The following is a 23865-nucleotide window of genomic DNA, read 5'->3' as shown; positions in this document are numbered from 1 at the left end:
TGGCCCATATTTTTGTGTTCACATAAGCACCTACAATAAGGCTTCAGTATTCTCCAGGCTGTTTTCATTGGACAAATTTGTCTGTGGTGTGAAAAACTGTTTTAATTCTGTCTGTAGCATGATGTCCATTTTTATTAGCGATGCACTGGTTCTATTAGCAAAAGCTAAGGCGTCGAAATAATATTTGCAAATACTAATAACATAATATTTGTTTTAAGGGTCTAGGAGTTCATTGGTCCCATATCAGACAACACCAAGCTCGGCTTAAATACTATTTATTCAACTTTGTAGCAAATACATGCGTCAGAGAATATTAGTTTACTGAAATAAGTATTTACACCATTTAACTAAATTATTTAAGTTGAGCGTGAGAGTTAGTTGGTTCCTGCATGCTGGTTTTAAAGTTTTGCTACTTTTCTATTTCCTGCTCTTACTGTGAGTGTAGATTTGACCACAATGCAATTAGTTAAAAAATATTGAAGACATAAAAAGAAAAGCTGTTGTGCTGAGTGTGAAATGCTTTCAAACTGTTGACCCTTTGCAGTTTGCTTCCTTTATGCTGTTAGCTCTCCTGCCAGCTAGCACAGTAAGCAGAGAACAACTGAAGTGACCTGATGCCCCATAAATCTGACCTTTGTCACTGATACACGACCCAGCTCTTTGAGTCAGGAGTGGACAGAGATTGTTTCCAAATATTAGGTACGTCACTAGTTTTGAAATGAACTTGGGGAAAAAATTGGTAAAATCGAGCATCGAGTTAAGGTCTTAGTTAAACAGTATTAGAAGCTGATCAGTGACCCTTCTGATAGTTGGTGAGTGGTTGCTAGCGTGAAATTGGTCGCAGAGAGGTATATGGTGCTGCACCAAAAACCTCCTTGTGATTGTGAAGTGAAGACACTTGCAAACTACTCGCCAAGTCCTAGTGAAACTCTGAAAAATGCAGCACAAACCAGCAATGGTGAAATGTATGCTTTACCTTTCAGTTGCACGACAGCACACAACATAAATGTCAAATGCTGACGGACAAATCGACATATTTCATGCAAATTACAGGTGACTGTGGCAGTCTGTTAGTGATCAAAACAATCACAACACCTTCGTTATGACCATTCTCACCTTGCAACAGCCAGCAGCCACTCACCAACCAGTTGGGAAATGCAGATTTCCCTAGTAATTGGGAAAGCCAGATGATCTCTGACTGAGGCTTAAGGCAGGCTATGGAATCATCCACAATGGCAGATCAGTTCATCTACATAAGTCGCTTTAGCCTGCCTACAGCCGCTGACACCTGCAAGCCACTTTATAAGCCACCATCATCTCAGCTCCGCCTACTACGCTGTTATAAGTAATGATCAATAACACGCCATTGCCTGTTCCATTATGAGCTGCTGATGCTTCAGACCCAGCTTTCTGTGTATGGACATGGTCGGGCAGGGAGCCATATTGCTAAATTTAAACTTCTGCTTATTTTGACTGTATTGCTCCTGGTTGAAGTATCGTCCTTTAATCAGCAGCTAAATCTAAGAACTGGTCAAAACCAGCTGTATTCACAAAGTGTTGGCAATGAAGCCGTATTGTTGAGTCTGGTTTGCGTAACAGATTTTGAGATGAGGGGTCAAGATGTCATTCTTTTTAGTTAAAAATGTATTAATATAGAGCATTTTTGACATATTCAGTTTCTTTGGAAAGTTCCCTTGTAGGCAGCTTCAAGCCTCATCTCATGGGTATTTGTTTTAGTTGCCTCTAGGAACTGGGGCAAAACACAGGTGGTGGTTGATGCTATGCTTCTGTGATCCCATACCCCCTTCGTATAAACCAAGTTTCTGTGAAGCTATAAAGACACGGTGCCACAATTTCCTTCCACCAGTCTGCAAACATTGCCATGTGTGATTGTGTTTGACAAGACTAAACCTAGTTTTCTGCTGTTGGAAGGCAGCTATGTTGTTCTTGAACCATTTACGTGTTAGCATAAAGTTCTCGAGCTATTCCAAGCTACGAAAAAGTTTTGACACAGTAGGAGTTCAGTCTTTCTCGGGGGTGAAATGAAGTTTGTGCACATCTGAAAGCACAGACTTTGTGCGACCTGTGGGAGTATTGCGGTTGCTCGCTGCTGGAGAGGAATGCTTCTTGCTTCGGGGGTGCCCTGTACTGAGCTGAGCTATACCTGTGGAGTCTAGGGAGACTGCAGTAGAAGTCTGCTGAACTCTAAAGTAGAGTAAAGACTGTAGCCACATTTGAAAATGGCCTAACGCAACAAAAGTGTAATTTTTAAAGTAATAGTGCTCGTTTCTGCTTCTCAACATACTTCAGCATAACAAAAGAGATAGCAATAATAATACATATGTGAATATGGCATCTTACAGGCATCATTACTTTTGATCATTATGTAGTTTAGTATTTTTCTAAGCTACTGCCTGTTCTGAGACTCTTGTTGTCCAAGAGAACTTTTGTTTTACGGTTAACTATGACGAGATCATTGTGTAGTTCTGTTTTTAGGTTTTGTTCTTCAGCCTTCATTATAGAAGTAAACGCAGTGCGCAGCATTGGAAAAAATTGTCTCAATTAAACGTAATAATTAGCAGCTATAAAGTCAAATTAGGACACTTTAGAGAACACATGCTGTTAAACATGTTGTTTTATGTTGGTCTAAGCAAAAGTGTAATAGATCCGAAAACTTTCAGAGCTTTAAGTGTCCAGGATGTTAGGCAATGCTGCAGTAGAGCAGACAGCAGCAACGTCTGAGTGCAGCACATCAGTTTTGAAAATGAACGGGCATTAGGGCACTTCAGAGCCACCAGTTTAGTTTTGGGTTTTTTGTGGGGGGATCTTCTTGAAAGAAAACAAAATTACAGTGCTGTCCACTGCAGCACTCTGTGGGAGAGCCATCCATTTGTGTTTCAGCGGCTGTTTGCAGAACACACACAAATGAACAAATATGGGCAAACACTCTCTTCTCTCTCTCCCCCAGTCTTTCTTAAACACACACATGCAAACAACCAGATACTGTATTATGCAAGGTTTGTTCAGGGAGGGGACGTGGAATCGGAGAGCAAAAGAATAACTGACATATTTATGTAGCATCAGCCACAACTGGGATTGTCTTAAATATGCTGCTTTTATCTCAAATTAAGCCGCTGGTTAGAGGACTTCCTCACTTTGTCTCAGAGGATTAGCAGGAGGTGTGGAAAACATCGTGGCTGCTTAGTCTGTGTAATGCCACACATAACTACCTGCTGTCTAGGGAAAACTGCTGACGCATTCTCATTTGATTAAGTTGAACTTTGTTGGGATTCTTTCACAGGACCAGTGATGAAGAAAATGGTGCATTTCCTGTGGTCATTATGAGCCTTTGGCATTCTGTTGCTTCCTTTTAAAATGTAAATGTGTACTCAAATAAGCAGAAAGACTGCACCGCGAGTCACCTTCGTTGGTGCTGGAGATCTGTGCAATTTAAAGTGAAACGTTTTGGGGTTTTTTGTTGTTTTTTTAAATCGGTGTGGCGCTAGACAACTTTTCTATTTTGCCATTTCTATTGATAAGACCTTCTGTTTAAATACTGTACATACTGAATTGGTATCCTTCATTTTTAGTGTCATCCTGCTGTATGAGAGTGCAAGTATGGTGACATTGTTCCTCTGTCCTCTCCCACCCCTCTTCTACACACGAGTTCCTCTTTTCATACCTGTGTTTGGCTCTTGTGGGGAGTCCTGTCTATCTGTCACTGTTCTGTCTGACCCAGTTCCTGCCCTGGCTGAGGGGGAAATGATGACAGTGAGAGACTTTCCTGCCATTATATGTGGGGTTAGCAACTCCCAGGGGGTTATGTCATCACAGCCTGTGTGGGTTTCCCACTTGTTTTTGTGCCTGTCCTCTTTATACTTTGTGAAGGGGCTGACCCTACTAAATCAAACTTTCTTTCTTTTTCTTTTTTTAAACAAATTGATTTAATTTGATAACATATGCTACACTGTTACTTGTGCTACGTTATTCTTTAAATGTCTCAGATTTAATCAAATTTCATGTGAAAGATGGATGCCGTTTTTGTTGGATGCCCTGGATGTTATTAGCCATGTGCACATAGGTTACAGATTTACTTCTGGTGTTAAATTAGGTTAAACTTTTCATAGTTGGAAGTAATGTTGTCCTACTTCAGACAGTACAGTGTTTTTTTTTTTCCAGTCTGAGGAGTCAATTTACCAGTATTAAATTGTTTAGTGGCTTGTGGCGTTTTATGTCCAGCTTCTTGTCAGTGACCTACAGAACATTATTCATCTGGACCTGAGAACATGAGTGAATTAATAAACACAAATTAGTACTGTTCCCACAAGTCTAGATTGAGTGCTGTAGAATGGATCTGATACATAATGCAGAAAGGATTTCTATAGTAATTGCTCTTTGACAGATGGTGAGTGATGCTGTCAAGCACAGTTACTGCTTGAGTGAGTGTGAGAATCTATATTTTTCTCTGTGTGTAAAAGTTATTGATACACAAAAATGTGGTTAAAACATGTATTTGTGCTAAATGGCTCATTTTAATTTACACGTTTACTTAGACCATGACTTCACATGGTGCTGTGAGGGAAGGTACAGTGAACTAACTTGCAATGAAGGGCACATTCACAGGGCTGACGTCAGGGACAGCTGAGGAAAGCAAATCAGGGAACTAATGTATTAAAATGATATGCCGCTGCTTTGTGATGCCACCATTATCACAGGCAATGTATTGCAATACTATTGTCTTAAAATGTAGTTGTTTTATGATTCCCAACCATACTGGACATGTTATCATGTTTGTCTGGTTTCTTTGAAAAACGAATCCCCTTGGATGTTTTTCATGTCTGCGTAGTTGTCTTCCTGTTTTTGCTTAACCTCAGGAAACATTTCAGCTGTTTGGAATGTTTGCATCAGTTGTTCATTTTCTTCATTTTTGCTCACCGAGCAGATGTGGTGCCAATGTTGAAGGCTAGGTCAGGGCTGGGCAGCTTTGCCAAGTGTAAAGTTTCACCTGTTGCGTTGACAAATGTTGTCCGTCTTTGCAAACTTGGAGAGGTGCAGAGGCGAGTCTCCATATGGTTCCTGAAAGACTTGACCCAAGACCCAGCTTTCAGATCTCTCCCAAGCACACACACACATGTGCACAAGCATGCACACTTATATTCTGTGTCACTTTTTTGCAGGCAGGAGGAATGTTATAGATTAACCCAGAGGAAGTCCGCTTGCGGGCCACTGCTTACACAGGGCCCCAGCTCACTCTGGTCTGGACAATGTCCTACAGTTAGCCTGGCTGCAGGCGGCACACAGCGCAGGAAACGCCTATCTGACTTCTGTATTTTTATTTGAATTCTTTTCTATTATTATCCACTATTCTGCAGCTTCTCTTCTTTTCCTTGTCTTTCTTGTTCTTTTTGCAGTTTTACTCTACTCTTCAAGTTCACCTACAACATATACATGGCTTCTTTAACACCAGTCTACACTGTGTATTTATAGTCTTAGGGACACTCTTCCCTGGTTTTAGAAAATCATTTTTGCTCAGAGTGTTGTAGCTCTGCCCTAGAAATGTCACTGATATTTCCAAGTTAGCTGTGTAGTCCTTGTAATATTTGGAGAATCTTTTTGGCCCAGAGCCTGTGGTGCATGGGACATTTAACACCCTGGGACGCCTATGATGAATCTGTCTTCTGCTTTAGTGACGAGCACTGGTGCTCTTGAGGCTTTTTATGGGTGCTCTTGAGGTTTTTGTAAACATCCTGCTTGTCACGATCTCCTGCATTTAGAAAAAAAGAGGAAATGCTGTCTAAACCAGCCAACAGTTGCCAATAGGAAAATGTTCAGATGAATGCATACAGATATTTTGTACAGGCCTGCAAGGTTATTTTGATAATAGTATTGAAGTATGAAATTGTTTTGGGGGCAAATAGATCTTTCTAAACAAAGAATGTCTCATTTAGCTCCTGAATTTTTCACAGCAGCACAACAGCTTGGCTTGGAAGTAATGGGTGGTTAACAGTGTAGTCTGAATGAGCCACATTTCAGTCATTCTTTTGTCTGGCAAAAAAAGATAACTGCTTTAATGGGAATTTTGTTGCATTAAATACAACAAAAAACCCAAAAGACCTTAGGTTGCACTAATTATCCTAAAACGATATAAATAGTAAATCCTCTTTAACTCTGTAAAATGAATAAAGTGAATTTTACTCCATGATATGTTCAGTCTGGCACAAAAGTTAACCAAGGAATACCTCCGTTATAACCATTACTTTATAATTTTTCATTTTCATTCCCTAATTTATCTGAACTCGTATTTCCATTGGTTTACTCAGGAAAGACCAGAATCTGCTGTCACCAGTCAACTGTTGGTACCTGCTGCTGAACCAGGTTAGGAGGGAGAGTAAGGACCACGCAACACTGAGTGACATCTACCTCAACAATGTCATCATGAGGTTCATGCAGATCAGCGAGGACTCTACACGGCTACTCAAGAAGGTGAGGGCACAAAAGGCAAAGTAGTTCTTAGAGTTGAGGCGGTGCAACACACACACACACACACACACACACACACACACACACACACACACACACACACACACACACACACACACACTATAGAATGGAAATAAGGTGGCATCTGCTCTTCACACCTACATCCACACTAGCCCGGGTGGATTTGAAAACGGTGTTTTCGTCTGAAAAGGCTCCGCGTCCACACTAGCGTTTTCAGTCGTTTTCACAGAGTTGTGCGTCCACATTGAAACAGCACAAAACGCTTCCAGTCCTGCGCATGCATGAAAGCGAGTGAGAATTAAAGAATTTGAAGAAAAGCTATCTGGAGCATGTACAAACTGATATTAATCTTTTTTTAGGGCTGTCAAAATTGAGAGCAAACAAAACAACTGCTGTATAACGCCGCTGTCTTTGTATATTGGTCACATGACTGCATCACATGACTAAAATGCGTCATCGTTTTAGAAAGTCTGCGTTTTCGAGTGTCCACACTGCGACGGGGCAGCTCCGTTTTGAAATGTATGCGTTTTCGAGAGTGTTTTCAAAACGCTGCGTTTTTCCTTGAGGAAAACAGCGTCTCGTGTGGACGGGAGGCCAAAACGGAGAGAAAACGATGCGTTTTCAAACGGAAACGCATTAGTGTGGACGTAGCCTAAAAATGACTTTTGAGTCTTTTTATTTGTGCTATAAGAATTGCAGCAGGTATTTTTCATTTAGTTTTCATTCATTTCATTCAAAAACTTGTTTTTTTAAAACAAAGAAAATCAGCACAATTTTTTTTGCAAATTTGCAGGAATTCATGGCACTTTTCAGCCTTGTTTATCATACAACTGTATAACAAAACACTCATGTACTTGATATATAACACAAATTACCTTTTATAAGTTAATAAATTTGTATTTTTCTCTGCATCACCGTTTCCTTGTCTATTTAAATTCTCATAGTCTCATTTTGACTGCTTTTGAAGGTTTTTTTCTTCATTGTACTGATGTTTGACCTCTGCTAGAAATGGGTCACATGTGCCTTTTTCTTTGATCAACAAAACACTCAAAGTCACCACTAACATGATCCAGATTCTTCGTAGCGGTCACATTGGGCAGCAGTGTCTCCAGGCCCTCATGTTATATAAACAATCTTTCACTTTTAATGCATCCATTCATTCAAAAACAGTGTATATTTAGTCGCATGATATGCAAGATATATATTCAGCATTGCGTTTGATGGTATGATGGTCTGTGGCGCTCCCGTGGTTTCGTTTTGTGAATTAAGAGTAATGCGCTGGGAGCTCGGTCACCAGTCTTTCAGATTCAGAACGTCTTCGGTCTCTCATGGTTTTATGACCAAAACCAATCTGCTGCATTTTCTACCACAAAGCTGACGACTCCCTAACAGATTATGAGCTCCTATGTTGCAGGAGTCACATGAACTCACCGCAAACCTAAATTACAAAGTGTCTTTTCTTCAGAGGAGTGCCTTTGTGTCATTTTAGCTTGCACAACCTTTTTATCCTTTCTCTTTTTATGCTCCACTTTCTTGCAAACCTCCAAGATCTTATCTGTTTAAAAAGAAGGAAACATTTTTGTTTTTTAAATTTGGTCTTCAAAGCAGTATAATTTCTTGGTTTTTAAATGATTGCTTGAACCCCCAGCAGACTCACAGGAAGCTGCAACACTCATTTCCCTTTAAAGGGTTCTGGTTCCACTAACGAGGCCAGATGTGAAACAGACAGTATTTTCTCAAAGTTTCGTCTTGTTGCGAATACTGGGGGAAAAGAGCCGCTATAATTTTAAAACAAGAATAATCATGAAAACTATTTGTATATAAATATGACTTTAATCCATTTCAATGTGCTGGCAACTCCTTTGTTGTATTTATTACAAATAAGAGCATATAAAATGTGTGATTTGTGTGATTTCCGTTTCTCAGCATCCCTGCAGAGCTTCTCAATATCAGAGATGTAAGAAGTCACTTTAATATTCATGCAGGACTGCAGGGTGTCATCAGTCAGGAAACAGTGATGTTTGGACTTCATGCAGTTGATGTCTGAGAAAACCTGCTCGCATGTGGATCCAAAGATGACAGATACGGAGATACATTTGTCTCAAAAGGGTTGCAAATGCACACAATATGATCCACAACTGTAAGCTAAGCTTTCCAAATGTGTACAATGAACTTTTGAGGACTCTCACGCACGTGCTTCAATCCACACACAAAACAAAAAACCACCATGTGAAACTATTTTACAGATGCAAACATCCAAACCTGAATAATACTAATCATTTACGCACAATTTATAAAGTTCAGCTTCACGAAGGCAATCATTTTCACTTTCAAAAAACCTTCTGTGTATACAGAGTCTAAACCTACACGTAACATCTCTCAACCCTCTCTTAAACACATGTGGGCGAGCGCCTGATACGCACAGATCACGTCACACAGGGAAGGTTGTGCCTGTAACATTTAACATTTTCTTATTTTAGCCACAGCCGAGGAGCAAAAGAGCCGCGAGTCGCCGACCTCTGTCCTGGCTTAACTTACTTTCACAATCATAATGATAGACTACTTTCAATAATGATACATATTTTTAATGCAGCTCAGAAACTCCTCACAAACTGTGGAATAGTGCAGTCCTGTCATTACTCCGCCTGCATCCCCATTACTGCTGTGGAATCTGCAGTATCGAGCCACTTTATAGACTGTCCTTTTAAAGTTGGCATTTACTTTGTGTATCCAGGTGACATTGCGCAGACAAGAAGCAGTCTGATGGGAGGTCCCAGCTCATTGGAGACCCGAGACACAGCTCGCACTCTAATTAAAGCTTCCCCGAGCCTTTGATCTCAGCAGAGCTTCAATAACGAGGCACAAACAACAGAGAAGTCCCCCATGTTACGTGGACTCCCTCACAGCTTTGAGGAGACAGCTGTACTCTTGTCATCCTTCCACCACATCAAAGACCCGTGTTTATATTTCCTTGTATGTTCAGGTTTCATGCTGCGAGGTGCAGCAGCGGAGGAGGGACCCCATAGTGGCCATATTGTCTTCGACAACATCCTCTGGTTGCTGTTCGGCGTGTGCATTTATTTCTTTAGTTCTGCACTGTGGTCACTTAAAAAGAAACCACGGCTTTCTTTAGAAGCACCACATTTTTTCCTCTTTTGTGTGTGTGTGTGTGTGTTTAAACGCGAGACTCGAGTAGCGAGCTTTTTCTGTCTTTATGCTTGGAAAGATCTTCTCACATGCATCAAGTTTTCATTATTCATACAACTGGCTCTTTGTTTTGCTCTGCCCTGTTTTATTCATGAAAGTGATATTCTGTGGCAGCAGCTACATGGTGGATTTCCTAGAGCTCGAGGCACTTTTGAACTTAAAGCAACACATAAGTTTACAAAAAGGTGTAAATATTGAAATAATTCAAGCTGAATCTATTTAACTGATTTGGTGTAATAACAAAAAGTGTAATATCCCAAAATCCGCTACCAGCACCTCCAATATGGTGCTTAATCTGCACTGGTCACTCCACTTTATTGTTATTGATATTTATATTTAAAAAGTGCAATACTGTAATTTTCTGCTGCTCATTCCTGTGCAATATCCCATCTGCCCTCCCGTCATATTTCTTTTCAAGATTTTCTTATTTAATCACTAGTGTACATATATTTATATTTATAGATACATATATATTTAGTCATCTTTTCTCTTTTACCACGTCTCTCTAATATTTTGCTCTTTACTATTTTTCTATTTTTTTATTTTTTTATTTTATTATAATTTATTATATTTTCTTCTACTGTACCATGCTGCTGAGTGACTGCTGCTCATCAAACACATTTCATTGCAATGTTGACCCTGTGCTAATTTGCATATGACAAATAAAACTGAAACTGCAAATGTATTAGTCCACCACTCAATGTTAATTCAGGGCAGCTGTGGAGTAAACCTAACAGTAGCGATAATTACCAAATTTTTATGTTTCTGTAATAGTTAATCTACCAGTGTGTGCAAATGCTCTAATCAAAATAATATTTTTAATGCTAAAATAAAATTATTGATGTTGTCATTGAATTTTCAAAGTTACACTCTTACAAAAAGCAGAAAAAATAGTAAAAGATGCCAAATTAAAGCTATTTATGTTCAGTAATTTCATTCCTGAGCAGAAAAATTAGTGTTGGTGGTTGAATGTTTTGCATCATTGAATTTGCAACTTCTCAGAGACGTCCGCTGTGCCGGTGTTCTGGCAAACCATCCTACTTTGGCAAATCGTCCACCGTACGTAGTTTATGCACATTTCTGCTGTCACACAAGAATTCCAGCAGAAATGTAAGTATGTAGGACTGTTTGCCTCTTAACTTTACCCATCAGAGTATGCTTCTAGCTGATATTCACAAAGATATGATGGTTTGCCACTTAATTTTGTGTTGTGCGCATGCAAAACACATGCGCAGAAACAACCGCTAGGATGGTTTGTGAGGTAAGATGGATTCCCAGAACACCGGCTCAGATTTTTGTATAAAACATGAATTTAGTTTCTTATTTGCATAATAAATAACAATGCAACTTTTAGTTTTAAACCATTTTTAACAGATTTTTAAAGTATTTGTTTTGTTTTTTTTAAATCACAAGTGAAACAGCTGGACTAACCAATAATTACAGTTACTCTTACAGAGGCTGACATTTTATAAAGGGTTCAACATTTGTGTCATTTGGTCAAATTCCAAGTTACAGTCAGAAGACACTCTAATGTACACACGGGCCCTGCAGCGTATACAGCTGCCATCTCTATACCGTGATTAATGGCAGTGGCAATATGAAACCCACCACTCCCTAAGTGCTGCCATGGTTTCTTCTCACTGGGTTTGTTTCATCTTTCTAATGTGGTTGGAATACAGATGGTATGAAGTTGAAAGGGAAAACCCATTTGTAGGATCCTTTTAATGAATTGGACTGAATTGGAAACCCCCCAGCTGAGATTCCTTTAAGCAGGAAGGAAAAATGTTGTACAAATTAAATCAGCGACATGTGTTACACAACACAGCTTCACTAAACAACCATTTCCAAAATTCAAAACCTCATGCTACGTGTAGCTTTTCTGGTAAAAGGCAGTCGTGATTGTAAATGTAATTTACTATCATCGCCCTCTTTATTTCTCTCACATCCAACACACACACACACACACACACACACACACACACACACACACACACACACGTGTACACACATTCTTTCTTGCACATCTTGTGATCTCTGAGAAGGCTTTTCATTGAGCTCTGGATCACTTCCCAGCCTCCTCAATGGGAAAGAACTGATGTGTGTTAGATCTGACAGATAGTCAAAGGTCCTGTCCATGGAACTGATGCTTGCTAATGGATTTTCCCACAGGGGAAGGTCTGTGTCTTTACAATCGTGTGAATTTACATTTAAGAGGCAGTTGACTGAGTATTGATAAACCCAAGGACCAGGTGATCGTATAGTTCACCAAAAAACGTAAGACTGCTTAGTAACTTCCTTATCTACACTCACCTGTCAAACATGCCTGAGGTTTCCTCTTGCTGAGTTTGTTTCTCCTGGGTTCTGGTTATCTGATTATGTCTCGATTAGCTAAAAAGCTCCAAGTGGGGGAAATGACAGACCAGGTGGTGGTTAGGTAGGTGTTGCAGATCAGTCAGGTCACCTAGCGTGACTCTGTAATTTCAGACACCAGCCTAGCAGCCAGTGACTGAGAGTGTAATCCTCTTTGCTGTCTGTTAAAATACTTGGACACTGTACAGCTTTACCTGTAAGCAACGTGAAGAACAAGAGTGACAGACTGTGGAAATCTGTGTAGAAGTACTCGCAGTCTTGCTGCGGTTCAGGTCTGTTGCATATGCACAGTTCAGTTATAGCCAAAAACTTGTGGTGTTTCGTGCGTGATCATGTCTGAGAACTCACTTGGATCAGTGATGCATTTAACAGCATCTTGTGTCACAAGTAATAAACAACTACGACACAATATATTGCATTGTAAAAATAAATGCATCCAATTAACTTTGCTTCAGTGTTTGCTTCAGCTTATCTCTTTATGAATTGTATCGTGCGGCTAAAACTGGCAGACTGACTATTTGCAATTTCTTATTCAGTAAAATATAAAAACGGCTTTAAGACGACTCACAATCTGCAATGCTTTTGGTGGGTTTTTTTTGGATCTAAATTCATGTTTTCTTCCCAAAAACATTGTGCACATTCAAACAGGTTTAGCTACATAACTAATTTCCTTGGCAACAACTGTTGCCATTGCAACAGTCTGAAGCCAGCATCAGAAATGTGCATCTTGTTGCTCGTGAACTCGCCCCAAATTTACCCTCACTCCTAAAATCATTGTGCTGCCTTTTTCAAAAATTTAATATTAAATTTAGTGTTTATTTCAGCATTATGGCTCTTAAAAAGACTACAATGCCCTCTATATCTTTATCAGAAAATAAATCCCCACTCTCTTACTACAGGAGCTGGCTTGATACCCACTCAGAAAGCTTGTCCATCATATCGCTGTGAGTGGCTCCCACAATGAGTTTTGTCTGAAGATAATTGGGTTTGATATAGGCCTGGTACACAGGCCAAGGTTGTAATATCATCCAGGTGGCAACACTATAGTGGAGAGATCAAAAATTCATTGTCATGACTCATAATCTCATAAACATCTGATACGCTATATGAGTCAGTGTGAAAGAAATATGGAAGCTTCACTGTTAAATTAATAGTAAAGGCCTCTCTAAATCCATCACACCATCACTGTTAAACTGTATCCCACAACCATGAGATGCATTTATGTGGTCGTGTGTGTGATAGCATTACCGAGTCAGCCTTGTGGCGCGGCTGATTGAGTTAACATATTTGGAAGAAATCTTTTACATTCAGGCGTAGAGGCCGGATAATGTGTTGAGCATGTGGACGCTGAAATTCTAGCGGTGTTCGATGATTTAAGTGGAAAAGCTAGCATGACACCGGCACCACTTTCACACACAAAAGCCTGTATTTGACACAGTATTATAAATGCACTCATCTGTTTTGTATGTGCACCATTAAGAGTAGAGAATGGTTTCACCTCAGTGGCACTTATATTAAATCTGATATAGAACGAACAGTGGGCATTTGCTGAAAAGATTTGTGAAGCTGCAGTTTAGTAATGGTTGTTCCCACAGCGCTTACAATGTGTTGTCTTTAGATAGATAAGTATTTATTGTCATTGTCAGAGAACAATGAAATTGCTTTAAAGGGGAACTACCTGGATAGAACATGAATTTCTTGTGTGATAATGGTGATTTCTTTGTATTGCTCTTATTGTTTTTCCTTTTTGTATTTCTTTTACAGAGCAAAGAAATAGCCTTTCAGCTCCAGGAAGACTTAATGAAAGTCCTCAATGAGCTATACACAGTAAGTAGTAATGACTGCTATTTTTCACTAATGCACTTGAAAACATTCATCTTGGCTGTGGTTGAGACTAGTTTATAGCATTGAGCTCAATAATTTCTTACTGTCTGTAACGGCTTGATGTTTTTAACCCTGAAACTGGAAGATATCTGATGGATTCTAAATTAAACATTCAAGCAAATGTATTGCAAACAAAGTACAGGAAAAGTCACATTTCTTTGCACCACAAAAGCATAAAACTGTCCCCTTTACTCTCATAAATCACCCATTCAAAGCTACAAAGTTTCATCTCTGTGTTTGCTTGACTCATTACAGTTCATATTCTGTTTCTAATAGCTTTCATCAGCCGGGTTTTTTGTTTTTTTTGCTCTTGAAAACAACTCATGCAAAGTCACACTGGGAGGTCTGAGCCAAATAGCAACTTGCTCCCTATCATTCTTTATTTCTTTCAGTAGCTGACATCAGAGACAGACAGAAAACCTGGGAAAAGTCCAGGTTGCATTACACGCAACAAAGTTCTACATTCAAAATAAGAACCATTGTAATTATGCTATATGTGCCCAAGACTACTAGCTTGCAGGTTGCAAGAAACCAAACCATGGCTCTGAACCTGTCAACTCACAGGTTAAAATTTCACCCCAGTAGGTCAGTGAAATTTTACCAAGCTGTCAAACTGGTGCATCACACAGGCTGCACATGTGCAGTGTAGTTCCTAACGCTTTTCATTTGTATTGTTAGCAGCCTCTGTGTACCTTTGACCCTGCTAGTTACTCTGCCTTAACTTGACTATCAGCTCTGCTAGTCCTTGTATTTAATGCCTCACAGAAGCCATGGATATGCAAACTCCAGCAAACCCTTTAAAAAGTAAAATGAAAGGATCAAGTTAATGTTTGATATTTATTAAATATTGTGTAGCTTATGTACTGTAGCCTATGTATAGCGTGAGTAGCATTTCATAAATAACAACAAACCTAAGGTTTAAAGCTTATGAAATGGAATTCAGTAATACTGTTCACGTGTGTGATTTTGTGTTTTTAGTTGCTTTCCTGACGCATCGTCACCTTGCATGTACGGTGATGTAGCAACAAGTCAAATCAGTTGTTCTGCCTTCTCAGAACATTCACTGAAGAGCAGTTCAGTTTGAGTCTCCAGTTACTCACCATGAAGGACTGAAGTTGGTTACACTTCCCCTGTGTGTAAAGGGGGCAGACCAGCCCTCGCTCCTCCAAACACAACAACGTGTTACTCTAGAGCTTAATGTGTGTCACTCTCACCACAGTCCACGCTGTAGATTTGGCCTGCTTTAACCCCAGTGGGAGGACACACGTGAGCACACGCACGCGCGCGCGCACACAGGGTAGCTGTTGCATCAGACAGCCGCAGTCCCAGTGTCGGCCACCGCCACTGAAATAACAGGTCTCGTCCGTGTCTAAATGTGTCCCTCTAAAAAAAGCGGTAAAGTAAACACAGCAGTGGCAGACTCCAGACCATTAAGTGAGGAGTACGCGGACCAAGGTCAGTCACCCATCTCTAAACTGGTTCCAGTTAAGCCAACCCCACCAAAGACGAAGGGCTCCAGACAAACCAGGCTTTGCTCTGTTGTTCCACTCGTACAGAAATAACTCACATTGGGGGAAAGATGTTTAGATTTTGAATGGGTGAGTCTCTATTTGTACTGAAGCTGAGGTTTTGTGCAGACAAATGTATTTCATACACAGGTTGTGGAGCTGTAATTTGCCGGAGTCAGTTCATTCCAGGTTAAACCGCTCTGTGCTCTATATTGCTGCCTTGGACGTTTGAATATAATTTTGGTCCTTCTACTTAGTTCAGTAGTTTTGGCCGACCGCCACGAACCATCAGCTCAGATCTCATTTCCTCTCCTCGTCATTTTCACCTGTTTTGTTTCTCTTCCTCCAAATGCTTCCCTAATGTCTTCATTTTCATGGATGTGTGGGGTTGAGTGGCCTATTCTGCCTTCAGACTTCACAATGACATCATGAATTTGTTTCAGTTTTCCTCTTACCATGCCACTGAGTCATCATTATTTTCCTATGAGTCCACTGTCTGTTTATCATCTATGTTAATAAGACTTTATCAGCTCTCAGCTCTCTTGTAAAGTTTGGAAAGTTCATTATTTGTATTTTGTAGTTAATCTGCCACTTGCAGCTGAGTCACTGCCTAATGGATCCATGGAGTACTGTGAGGAACGCAGGAGGAGGATGATTCAGGCTTTAGGAAGTAGCTCTAATCAGCAGGCCACTATCAGCGTAATAAACTTCTGCTGTGTTACATTGTTACAGTGTGAAGGCAAAACGGTGAATGACTTCAGCTTAAATGCGATTATAGCTTTAAGAAAAAGACACATTTTTGAAGTTTATGCTACATGACAAATGGACATGAAGCCAGAGCCAAATACCATCTCAGTAAAAAGCTGAATTGAAAGTCTAAAAAGAGTCCTCTTGATAACTTCCTAAGTGCATCTTTTTAGTTTTTTGGCCTGTGTGGTTTGTGTACTTAACTGCCCCTTAAAAACAAAAAAGACTCTTTGATTTGTGGTTCAGCACAAGAAGAACTGTGAGCGATGAGTGCTTTGACATGAGTTGAATCGATAGGTGATAAATGAGTGAGTCAGAAGATGGAAGCCTTATTTGCGGGTTAGGTCACGATTAAGACGATGGATTATTCTGATCTTTGACCCCACTGGAACTAACCCAACACCCACAGGCTGCTGCCTTTTTAGTTTTTTCTGGTCTTGAAATAAAATGATGCCTTTTCCTTCCTGTCCAGGTGATGAAGACGTATCACATGTACCACTCGGAGAGCATCAGCGCTGAGAGCAAGCTGAAGGAGGCTGAGAAGCAAGAAGAAAAGCAGATTGGCAGGGCTGATCCTGTCTTCAGCATTCGAATGGAGGAAAAATACCAGAGGCGCAGCTCTGTGAAGAAAATTGAGAAGATGAAAGAGAAGGTAAGATGCCAGGTGTTAAAGGATGTAAAAGCCAGTAGTTGCGCCATAAAAGACAAAAAAATAACTGTTCAGTATTGAAAAAGAAACTGCAGTTAAGGAAAAGACTCACCCAGGCTTTGTTTTCTTAGAACAGGCCTGTTGTCTGTTAAATCTCTGTGGCAAATGATTAAAGTCCAGGCAACTGATTTTTTTTGTAACACAAGTTTTCCAGGAATGCTTTTGGGAAGTCTTAAAATATGGGTGATCTGGAGTGTGTGAATCAGAGCCTAGTGCAGTGGTCAGCGCGTGTTGACTAACAGCCTCATGCTTGTCTGCTGAAGAGGAAGTGCAAGTTAAAAACTTCTGTCCCACACTGAGGTGTCCAAGTTGAAACCAAGGCCACAGCCTGGTTTTAGTTTTTTTCCATACTTGGTCCTTTTCATGCCAGACTGTAACTTATTTCTCCTCTAACGTTGCCTAAAATGTTTTGTTTTGACAGTAATATAGTCCCAGCACTGTGACTCGCTGTGCGTGCGGAGACATGAAAGCATAATCACTTGTCAAAAGGCAAATCTTCACTCATTAAATTCACCCCGTCTCGCTCGCTCTGTTGTTGTCTGTTTCTCATTCTTGCTTCTAATTCTCTCATCAGCGTCAAGCCAAGTACTCCGAGAACAAGCTGAAGTCGATCAAAGCGCGGAACGAGTACCTGCTGACGCTGGAAGCGACAAACTCATCCGTTTACAAATACTACATCCACGACTTGTCGGACTTAATTGATGTAAGTATGAAACCACGGGATTTTGGCAGTCGTGTTGTGAGCCAGCTTCTTCTTCTTCTGCACACACTTTTTTTGCCTCAAGTGAGACTGAGGAGAATATTAATAATCAGAACACACGCGTTTTAAGTGGTGGTCTTTTGTTTTTTTACTTTCCAATGCAGATTTTGGGAGATGGATACTGGTTGGTACATGTAGTAATAATAATAATAATAATGTATTTTCCCGGAATAATTTTATATGGAAAATTTGGCAATTAAATGTCTGTACACAATTAATCAAAAGCATTGTTGCACAACAATAGAAGAGTGCCTGCACTGCAGATGTCTCTGCATTCGTTTTTGGCCTCTTGAAATGTTCTTTGGCTGATGCAGATTAAACTGTGGTATTTAACATATTGATCTATTGTCCAAACAATCAATGTATGCATCAGTACTTTTATTTGTCCTGATAAACAATGTCAAAAATACCCAGCAAATCAGTAGTGTTGTTGTTAAGTTGATAATAATTGTGCGCCACCGCAGTAACGGTGCGGAGAGGTTATTTGATGATACCAGGCTGCTATAGGACAGTTAGATTATGGAGAAGATTACCCAACCTTAATCACTACTTCACCCCTTTTTATAGACATTGACCCCCACCCCCACCCCCGGTTAAGATTTTCTCATATTTGTTTGAGCTTCTTATGCAAAAGACCAATTACTGCTGAGGGCTTTTTCTCTGACCTTCAGAAGAAAGACTGATGACTTTAGCAGCTGTGCTTAATATAAGAGAGTTCTGGACACTAGACTGTGGGATGGAAATTATAGTGCAGGACCAAATTAAAGCAGCTTTATTAACTTTGGTGATGAAAGCTATTCTTTCCTCCTACCATACTCTGTCATTATTGAAATCCTATGTTTAATATTTAGTTATACATTATGTAACAGCTATTTTTCACATGTTTCAGATTGGTTGAATAAAGAGGGCATGACCCTGAACTGGCTTCTTTTTTTATATTAAAGATGATTGTTACGTAATCTGATCATGTTGTTTTTCTTTGTTTTGCTTTATGCAATACAGATATATATGACTTATTCACAGTTTCATTACCTGATTCATTTCTTTTTCTTTTTCTTTTTTTTTTTTGAAAGAGAGAGATAAACTTACTGCACCACTTTCTGTGGCGTTTCTAAGGAAACTGGAGACGGCTGGGATTTTGGCAAGTGTTTGGGTTTTTATATTCCAGACAGGACTGAAGGAGAGAAGAGAGGGAGAGAGAAATGCAACCTCTATTCAGCGGCATGCTGTGCGCTGAAATTACCCCTCTCCCTGCTTTGCTCAGAAGCCTTCACATCTCACCAGGGTGTGTGTGTGTGTGTGTGTGTGTGTGTGATTGTGTGAGAGATGCTCTCTGCGTGAGCTTTGTGTGCAGGCTCACAAGCATTTGTTTATTGATGAAGAGACTTTTTATAGTGAAAAACAAAGTGTACAAGCAGGCTGGTTGTAGCATCGTGTTTGACAGTTGTTCAGGCCATTTTGTGTTTCTCTGTGTGGAACTCTAGGTGGGTGCTGTTGGTAGCAGTGACCTTGGCAAATCAGATCCCGGAGGTACGGCTCGAGTCGTGCAACACAGAGGCAATACTTTTGGCTCAGAAAGTGATGTCATTTAGTCTCTTTTTTTTTTAACCATAAAATGTAGCCAGCTATTGCTCATTTATATTTCTGTGTAAATTTGAGAGTTGCTCTTCACTTTTAACAAGAAGAATTGAAAACATTTTTTTTGCATCCGTGGTTTATAATTTACAGCATCGAAATAAAAATAAGCACAGCAAAATAATTAGTAACACGAAGTCACTCTTTGTCTGGTATTACACACCAGGTCTGTGCAAATGAACTACTTTCTGTTCTTGTCATTGGTTTGCTATTGCTACTATCGCTGAGGGTGGCTTTTTCACGGTCATCGAGTGCTCCTTTGCATCACGGTCTGGATTTACAGAAACCACTTTGAAATGCATTTGTCACACTTGGAATCAACTGCAGGTGTCTTTATCTGCTTAACATGTGAAGAAATAACCAACGTGGCTAAGTAACAATAGTCTGTGGGGGAATTATTCAGTTACTTTTTTGCCAAAGGTTGAGTGTAAAGTTGATGAATAATAATAACTGAATGATTTTGTTTAACTCTCTGAAAATCTGCCTTTTTTTCTTTCTTTTTCCCATCCAGTGCTGTGATTTGGGTTACCATGCCAGTCTGAATCGTGCCCTGCGGACTTACCTGTCTGCCGAATACAACTTGGAGACGTCACGCCACGAGGGTCTTGACATCATCGAAAATGCAGTGGACAGTTTAGATCCACGAAGTGACCGACAGAGGTTCATGGAGATGTACCCTACGGCCTTCTGTCCTCCAGCAAAATTTGAGTTCCAGCCTCACATGGGAGACGAAGTATGTGGTGCAGCTGGATTTTATCTAATAAGTGGTGCAAATATACTGAATACCTTTGAGCTTAATTTTGAAAAATAAAAATATCTCAGCCTTAACAAGGTCAGATATTCAGTGGCTTGAGTGCAGCTTTTTATTGCGTATGGGCTGCTGGATCAGGTTTTATGGGTACTGAAATTAACAAATCATGTGTTATTACGTCCCCTGAAGTCACGAAGCTCAACATGTGTTAGGGATTTTACTGTTTGGCTGGCACTCTGCTGATAGCGTGTCTGTTTACTAGCTGTTTTTGCATCGGTGTCTGCATTCATTTGGGAGACGTCACTGTGGTTTGCCTTGCAATTGGAAAAAAGAATTTGGATGCCTACATCCTGTTTAAATTTAGAGCTTACATGACCTTGTTTCTCTGGTAGCTTGAAATTTCAGGTTCTTGGTCAGTGATGCTGTGATTTGTCTATATTTCCAGGTATGTCAGATCTCAGTGCAGCCACCAGTGAATGGGGAGCTTATACTGAGGTTCCAGCAGCTGCAGTCTCGTATCGCTACTCTGAAGATTGAAAATGAAGAGGTAAAATGGGGGCAAGAAAAATGGAAATCGCAATCCGGGTGTTTGTGTTGCAGGGGATTTAGTTGCGTCAAACATGTCTCAGTTTTGTTGTCTGCCTGAGATTTGGCAGCTTTGTTTTGTGTTTATTTGTTGGATGCACGGTGCTGACAGTGAATTAAAGATGCTCAACAAAGTTAACTTCAGCCAGAAGTCATCCAAGGTGAGATGGAAAATAGTTATAGATGAGACACAAGCTTACAAACTGTGTTTTTTCTTCTTGCTCATGCCCCGAAGGTAGCCTCTGAAAGCCTCTCTGTGAAGCCTGTCGTTTTGCTCCCACCTGCGCTGCATTGACATTGTAGGTGCTTCTTTGCTTCTCAGGCTCTGTTGTTTTAATGCATCTGCAGCATGCCTGAGTAAATTTACATTTTGTTTTCTTGAAAATGGAGAAGAAAGGCTTTTTGTTGGTTCAGAGTGCAGTCACCTCCATCGGGCTGTTACTTTGTATCACGTCTGACCTGCTTCTCCTTTCTGCTTCTCTCCCTCCACATCGCTGCACTTTCTTCTTTTATCCTCTTACAAAGACACAGGAGCAGGCCTCACAACTTCATCTGCATTCATCATCATTTTATATTCCCTTTGATCAGATGGTCAAATCTTTAGTTAAACAGACGTCTAAACTATACGTCTACAGGAATGAACTATGAGTGCAGAATAACAGTATGTGCGGCTTATTTGAATATGCAAAATACATTCACTAACTTTAATAATTGAATTTAACAAGCTTTATGACCGACTGTGTGTATGTGTATATACACATACACCCCACGTCATTAGAAGAAAATATCAGTCAGTCAGTGGTGAAAATGATCCTCAGTCACAGCCTGTTTACTGAGACTCAGATTGTGGTGTTTCATGGAGTATAACCAGACGAGTCAGAGTCCTGTTGGCGTCATCACAGTTTGTCTGCAGTACTATAGTGTTTAATCAAGTGTGCATATACTTGTGACTGTGTGTGTGGTTGAAAAGCCCCGGTTGCTTCATGCCCTTGTCCTCCTGCCTCGCTGAAGCGGATGTCCTGGTGGGTCAAAATTGGAGGGCGCCGCTGCCTCATGTTAGGATCACCAGATGGCCTCTCTTCCTGGGCATGACGTGCCAGATACATCCTTGGAAAATGAACTTTCTAAGCACTGTGGCAACCTAAAAGCTGGACTGTCAAACGTACGAGGGAGAAGGAGCGTCTGTCTTTATCTGGACAGGAAAAACTACAGGGCAGTGCTTCATAGAGAAGTGCAGCTGCTTCCTCAAACCTCTTTGGCTCCCGTGAAGTTGGTGAAAGAAAACATTGCTGAATAATTTACTCTGCATTGGCGCTGGATAGAGTGCAACACAGGGAGAAGGACGCTGGATTTCACTTTTATTTAGGCGTAGGGCTTAGCATAATCCTGCTGGATTTCTTTCATCAAAAAACTCATTTCTCTAAGGACATAATTTCATTTCTCCTCATCAGTCAGTCAGTGTGATTTGTCTTTTTGCAGACTTAATAATCTGCCCATTTAGATCTCATTTGCCTCTGCATGACCCAGTGCTCACACAGACTAATTTTCCTCTGATTTCTGCCGTCTTCTCCTGCAAATACACAAGCACACTTAATGGTTATTCTCAAGATGTTTCACACTAAACCCTGGCAATCTAATAGCATCATCTTTGCAGGGAGTGTTTGTTTTTCCTCCAGATAAATATCAAGCACATCAAAGCCTGTGTGTGTGCTCATAGCGGCAGATCAGCAAATTACACACTTACTGTACTGCAGGGTCTGTTGAAAGCTGTGGACTGCAGTCTGACTTCTGATGACGGATGTAGGATTAACTAGGAGTGGCGCGCTTCCCTGCAGAATAAACCTTTATTCCACTTTTTTGCGACTGGAATTATTTTTTGCTTTTAACAGTGCTGAAGTTAAGTTCAGTTTAGATAATGATGGCTACTTGCTTACTTTTGAAACATCTATATCAAACTATAGAGACACCGGATTTATGGTTTATAATTTATGGATTAACACGCATATCCACCGAGTCTCTCTAAGAGCTCTGCTGTAACTGAGCCCTGCACCGAACACTGGTAACTATCCGTCTGCTGAATAATGGATAAACTCAACAACTTTTTCACTAGGAGCATTTCTATCACACATGCATGGCTCTTGTCTTCATGATGACAGCTGGGCCTCTCGCCTCCATGGTGCCACTCTGAATGAGGCTGCCAGGAACACAGGGAGAGGAACTCAAACACACTCAGAGTATAACCAACGGCTACATGTTAGAAGTTACCTGTCATTGTGTAAATTTGCCTTTTTAGTCATTTGAAAGTTTCACTTTACTGAATCTAGCATTTCATGTTCCGTGCGTGTCTGCGTGTTTCCTTTCCTTCATGAAAGGTGGGATAACTACATCCATTCTGTGTGCCCGAGCATGTGTGTCAGCGGCGTAATTCATCACAGCAACACATGAAAGCTGAAAAGTCTTCTTTGGTTTTCAGGGCGACTCTTTTTTTCTTCTTCTTTGAAGGTGAAATGAGTCACGGGTCAGGCAGTTTAAAAGAAACAATCCACAGTTGTCTCAGTGTGTATAATTGTTACACGAGGAATTCGCCTTGTTCTTTCATTACCTCTGAGGTTGCGCTCACTAAATAACTGACAAATGGGGTCACTACCTTTTGAGGTGGGGTCATTCTGATCATTAAGGATAATCAAGAGGAATTCCAGCTGCATTACATTCAGGGTCCCATTGACCTGTGCGTTCCCCACCTTTTTAAAATCTCAGTAATTGAACTGACATGGTGAGTGTCTCCATGAAAGGCTGCAGTTTCGCTTAATTTTTCCAGGGAAGTGCTTGTTGGTGGGTTTTTGTGTTTTTGTTGTTGTTGTTTGGGTTTTTTTGTGGCTTTTCCACATCAGTGATTCATGTCCACACTTAACACACTTCAGTTTAGTCTCTTATGCCTCCCTGTCTGCCTCCTTTACTTTTTCTCTGTTTATATTTGCTCTGTTTGTATTGCCATTAGTCCATGCTCTGCAAGCGCCTTGATCCTTTTTATACATATTTACATTTGGGATGACTCTGAAGGCTTAAACGTGCCAAAATGGTCAGTTTTTCCCCCTGGATGTGTGTGTGTGTGTGTGTCTTTAACTTTTATCTACTCTCTCATTTGAATGTCACATGTTGTGCCATCTTATGTCATAATATTATGGACACAGTTATGCCCTGCAGCTCT

At 40.4% G+C, this 23865-nt stretch overlaps 1 protein-coding gene across 5 annotated transcripts in view; it reads left to right on the top strand.

Annotated features, from left to right (window-relative positions):
• The window catches only part of srgap1a (SLIT-ROBO Rho GTPase activating protein 1a), a 77945-nt gene that overhangs the window by 28913 nt on the left and 25167 nt on the right, over positions 1–23865 (top strand). For all 5 annotated transcript variants that reach the window (XM_084932858.1, XM_084932857.1, XM_084932854.1 and 2 more), the window contains exons 3-8: positions 6321–6483; positions 13843–13905; positions 16690–16869; positions 17501–17629; positions 19833–20054; positions 20518–20619. In XM_084932858.1, the coding sequence (XP_084788984.1) occupies positions 6321–6483; positions 13843–13905; positions 16690–16869; positions 17501–17629; positions 19833–20054; positions 20518–20619 (859 nt within the window). The remainder of the gene's footprint in view (positions 1–6320; positions 6484–13842; positions 13906–16689; positions 16870–17500; positions 17630–19832; positions 20055–20517; positions 20620–23865) is intronic.

This window comes from Perissodus microlepis, chromosome 7 (genome assembly GCF_051167445.1).
Source record: "Perissodus microlepis isolate ML-2025 ecotype Zambia chromosome 7, ASM5116744v1, whole genome shotgun sequence".
NCBI classification, from domain to species: domain Eukaryota; kingdom Metazoa; phylum Chordata; class Actinopteri; order Cichliformes; family Cichlidae; genus Perissodus; species Perissodus microlepis.
The sequence above is the reverse complement of the archived record's forward strand: the minus strand, read 5'-3'. Positions and strand labels throughout refer to the sequence as shown.